General features: G+C 34.4%; 2 protein-coding genes across 2 annotated transcripts in view; both read left to right on the top strand.

Moving 5' to 3' along the window:
* The window catches only part of LOC106874598 (zinc finger protein 239-like), an 8,857-nt gene extending 5,818 nt beyond the window's left edge, over positions 1–3,039 (top strand). Inside the window, exon 2 of the mRNA XM_052976319.1 lies at positions 1,247–3,039. Within this exon, the coding sequence (XP_052832279.1) occupies positions 1,530–2,426 (897 nt within the window). The 5' untranslated portion in view covers positions 1,247–1,529 and the 3' untranslated portion in view covers positions 2,427–3,039. The remainder of the gene's footprint in view (positions 1–1,246) is intronic.
* Positions 2,432–4,425, top strand: part of LOC106874600 (zinc finger protein ZFP2) — an 11,373-nt gene continuing 9,379 nt past the window's right edge. Inside the window, exon 1 of the transcript XR_008266691.1 lies at positions 2,432–2,563. The gene's annotated coding sequence lies outside the window, so the exon portion shown is untranslated. The remainder of the gene's footprint in view (positions 2,564–4,425) is intronic.

Here is a 4,425-nt window from a genome sequence, read left to right as displayed (position 1 = left end):
GGAAAATGTAACTTATTTTAATAACATGCTTGTTTGTTTGTAAGTGTTTTTCTTACACACACACACTCACTTGGTGGGAGAGAAGGACTACCTTTCCATTTGTTTATGGGTAGAAAAATATTGAAGAACATGAATACACGTCAAAGTGACAAAGAATCGAAGAAGGTATCAGGAAGATCGTAGGATGTACTAGAAACAATAGCTAAATCTCCTTTAAAAGGTCAATTTATATTGACCGAAATTTCTTTATAATTTGTGCCATTTGAACAGTATTTCTGTTTAATTTCATCAATAAATATCAATTTTCCTGAAAGTTATGAGGGAAAAATCGGATCTTGTGAATTTTCCGAAACTCTCCTTCTCCACGTTCGTTTGCACAATTTTTTTTTTCGTATTCGGCTGTTGTTTTTTTCTTTTTCGTTGGGATATTAAACTTTATATTGACCCTTTAAATCGCACACCTTTTCGTCTGAAATTTTCGAAACTTTTTTTGTTTTTATCGAAAAGGCTTTTCCAATTATTTTTAAGTAGTACAAAAAAATTGAATAGCAATTTGCCACAGATATAATGATACAGCTTCTCTCGTGTATGACAAGGTACATGGGTACTAAGACTACATCATTCTGAGAATATTCTTTCTTTCCAATATGAATGCATCTACTAGTACATAGGTTTCCATTTTGAGAAATTTTAAAAACTTATTTCTTCATTCACTCTTCATTCACTCACGAAACCCGACGCATCGATGAAAGGAAATTTAATTTGATTGGAGGTTTCGTCAGTCACGATTGATTCAGGGTCAAAACTGCAATGAGTCACTGGGGCTTCTTGACCATCTTGAAATGGGAGACTAATTTCTTTTAGATTACACTTTATCATCTTAGAAAGGATTACAGAGTGTAGGGTTGGACACGCTAAATAATGTATTCCTAGGTATATAATCGCAGTGTTATGAGATTCACCTGAAGACATTCTGAATGACCGAAGACCTTCATCCAAGTATAATGTATAATAATTATTGTTTAATATATATAATGTTACACAATCTGAAGATGTAGTCTGTGAATAAATTTTGTACAACTTCGTATAATGTAATCTAAATGACAAATAAAAATATATGGTTCAGTTTTTGAGGTAAAAGAATATATCGATAGTTCAACAATATACAATTCTAGTAGAATTTTACTATTGAATCTCTACTTTTTAATTATCTTTAATATCTTAAACTATTTCTCTATCATTTCAGGATATGAGAGACATTGCCATTAAGGATATATAATCAATATATATCGTCATTTACAGAGAAGAGGAAGATTTTATACAGATGAGCTACAACTCTTGTTTCTATAAATTTCTCCATGCGTTACTGAAAGTTGGTTCTTCTGAGCGAGACATTTCTCTTCATTGTATAAAATTTGTATGAGATGATTTTGTATTCTACTTAAATTTTGACTGACTTACAAAGTAGTTTGCTACCACTTACTGAGAACAACAGAGATAACATTTGAAGTAAGAAAAATTTAAGAACAATGGATTCTCCTGAACAATTGCCAAAGAAGGAGGGAAAATCATCATATTGCTGTGATATCTGTCAAAGAACATTTTTTCTAAAAAGTAGACTTACCAACCATAAATGTGTGCACACAGACGAGAAACCATACAACTGTGATACCTGTGGTAAATCATTCTCTCGACTGGATCACTTATATACACACAAACGCTTACATACAGGAGAAAGGCCATATACCTGTAATATCTGTGGTAATTCATTCACTGTAGCAAGTCACCTAAGCAGTCACAAACGTACTCATACAGGTGAAAAACCATATCACTGTGATATCTGTGGTAAGTCATTCTCTCAGACTAATGGCTTAACTAGCCACGTACGTACTCATACAGGAGAGAAACCATATCAGTGTAATACTTGTGGTGAATCATTCTCTGAAAGAGGTAACTTGGCTAAACACAAAAACATTCATACAGGAGAGAAGTCATATTGCTGTGACATCTGTGGAAAATCCTTCTTTCAAAAAGTACATTTAAATTCTCACAAACGTACTCATACAGGTGAGAGACCGTATCACTGTGATGTCTGTGGTACTTCATTCATTTATGCTGATACATTGAAAAAACACAAACGTATTCACACAGGAGAAAAGCCATATTGCTGTGATACTTGTGGTAAATCTTTCATTGAAGGAGGTTCACTAACTGTTCACAGACGTATACATACAGGCGAAAGACCATATCCATGTGATATCTGTGGCATATCATTCTGTCGAACCAATCAGTTGACAGTACATAAAAGGCGCATTCATACAGGAGAGAAATCATATCACTGCAATAACTGTGGTAGATCATTCACAAGTAGAAGGTCATTAACTGCTCATAAACGGAATCATTCAAATGAGAAACCATATAACTGATATCTTCAGTGGAACAAGTCATGTATTGATACAGCTGGGATGCATTCATACAAAAGAGAAATGAAGTGATTACAATATCTTTGGTAAATCTTTCATTGATGGAAGTACATTAACTGGTCAAAAATGTATTCATACAGGTCAGAAGCCATATAATGTTATCATCCTCATTTAGTGTTCTTTTTTCCAGGCTAGCATGGGTAAGACTATTTAACTAGAACTGGTAAGCTAGAGAGCTGCACCAGGCTCCAGTCTGTTGTATATACAGTAAATTGGTCTGGCCTAATGAAGCTGATACTTTTCATACAGGTGAGAAAACATACCACTGTAATATCTGTAGTGAATGACTATGAAAGGTGTTATTTAACTAAAGACAAATACACTCTCACAGGAGAGAACTTATATTACTGGGATGTTGTGGTACATTATTCTCTTAGACAAATCATTTAACTATTCACAGATGTATCAATATTGGAGAAGAAACCCTTCAGTGTGATATTTGTGGTAAATCTCTCTTCCAAAATAGTGATGTAATTCTTTTCTACTCTTGGCACAAGTTCCGAAATTTTGGGGGAGGGGGCCAGTCGATTAGATTAACGCCAGTACGCAACTAGTACTTAATTTATTGACCCCAAAAGGATGAAAGGCAAAGTCAACTTTGGCAGAATTTGAACTCAAAACATAAAGACAGACGAAATACCACTAATCATTCTGCCAGCTCGCCGCCTTAAGATAGTCTTGCAATTAAGCACAAACTTATACAAGGGGAATAATCATATCACTGATATCTGGTAAATTGGTTTGCTTTAATTACTCACAAATGCATTCATACAGAAGGAAAAATCATACTACTGTGATATCGGTGGTAAATCATTTTCTCCAAAAAGTCATTTAACCAAACACAAATGTATTCGTTCCAAAGAAAATCTATACGACAGATATCTATCTGTGGCAGATCACTTTCTGTATGAAATCACTCATTTACTTAGAAACGCACACTGTGAAGTGAGTGGCAAATGAACAGAGATATCAGCATTGTAATGTTGCCAAGCACATGACAGCCTCTGTAGTGCTGGCTCCACACAAAAATACATCCAGTACACTTTCAAAGAGACAGTGATGTGTAGGGAAGCTAGCTATGAAAATTATTCCTCAAAATGGTGCATAGAATTCAAATGTTTTTCCCTGTCTATGAAACCTGGAATACAGCCTAATTTCAATTTATTTATTTTTTTTTTTTTGGTTTTCTTTTCTGGTGTTAATAATTCTTTGTTTATTATAAATATTGTATTGCATTAGTTACTGATTCATGCAGTGTTTTGAGAATGAATTGTGTTTCAGATTAATCATTTTGTCCATTCTTGTTATACTTTGCAATCTGATTCATTAAATGCAGGTTGAATGCAAAAAACTACGAAATATGTGTTGTTTACTCAATTCCTTTTTGTCATTGAGGTGTGCTAAAAATAACAGCTACATAACTTTTTTGGATAAATCTTTTAACTGTCGCAATAACTTAAACTATAAACGACGTGTTATTTACGCTTTCTTGACAACACGTGCTATTTTCCGGATGTTTAGAACAACATGTGGAGTAACGCACGGATTGACAGCCTCCAAACCCTGTTTCCTGACTGCGTGAAAATGATCAAACTTTAAACCTCTATAACGTTTTAAAAACATTTGGTGGACATTGGGGTGGAGATGGAGTATATGTAATCTGGGTATACCCCAACTTTTAAATTTTGTTTTTTTTTACGGAATCCTATGTTTCAGACCATGGAGAATCCGATTCTGGAAAAAAATTTTCAAAAATCTCAATTTCAAAATTTCGATCCCCCCCCCACCGGTTTTTATATAGATCCACAGGGTAAACCTAACCCTAACTCAAACCCTAACCCTAACCCTGACCGTAACCCTAACCCTAACCCTAACCATGACCCTAACCCTAACCCTAACCCTAACACTAGTTTTGTGAGATTTGGCTGTTATTTCTAGCATG

Source organism: Octopus bimaculoides, chromosome 24 (assembly GCF_001194135.2).
Source record: "Octopus bimaculoides isolate UCB-OBI-ISO-001 chromosome 24, ASM119413v2, whole genome shotgun sequence".
Taxonomy (NCBI): domain Eukaryota; kingdom Metazoa; phylum Mollusca; class Cephalopoda; order Octopoda; family Octopodidae; genus Octopus; species Octopus bimaculoides.
The sequence above is the reverse complement of the archived record's forward strand: the minus strand, read 5'-3'. Positions and strand labels throughout refer to the sequence as shown.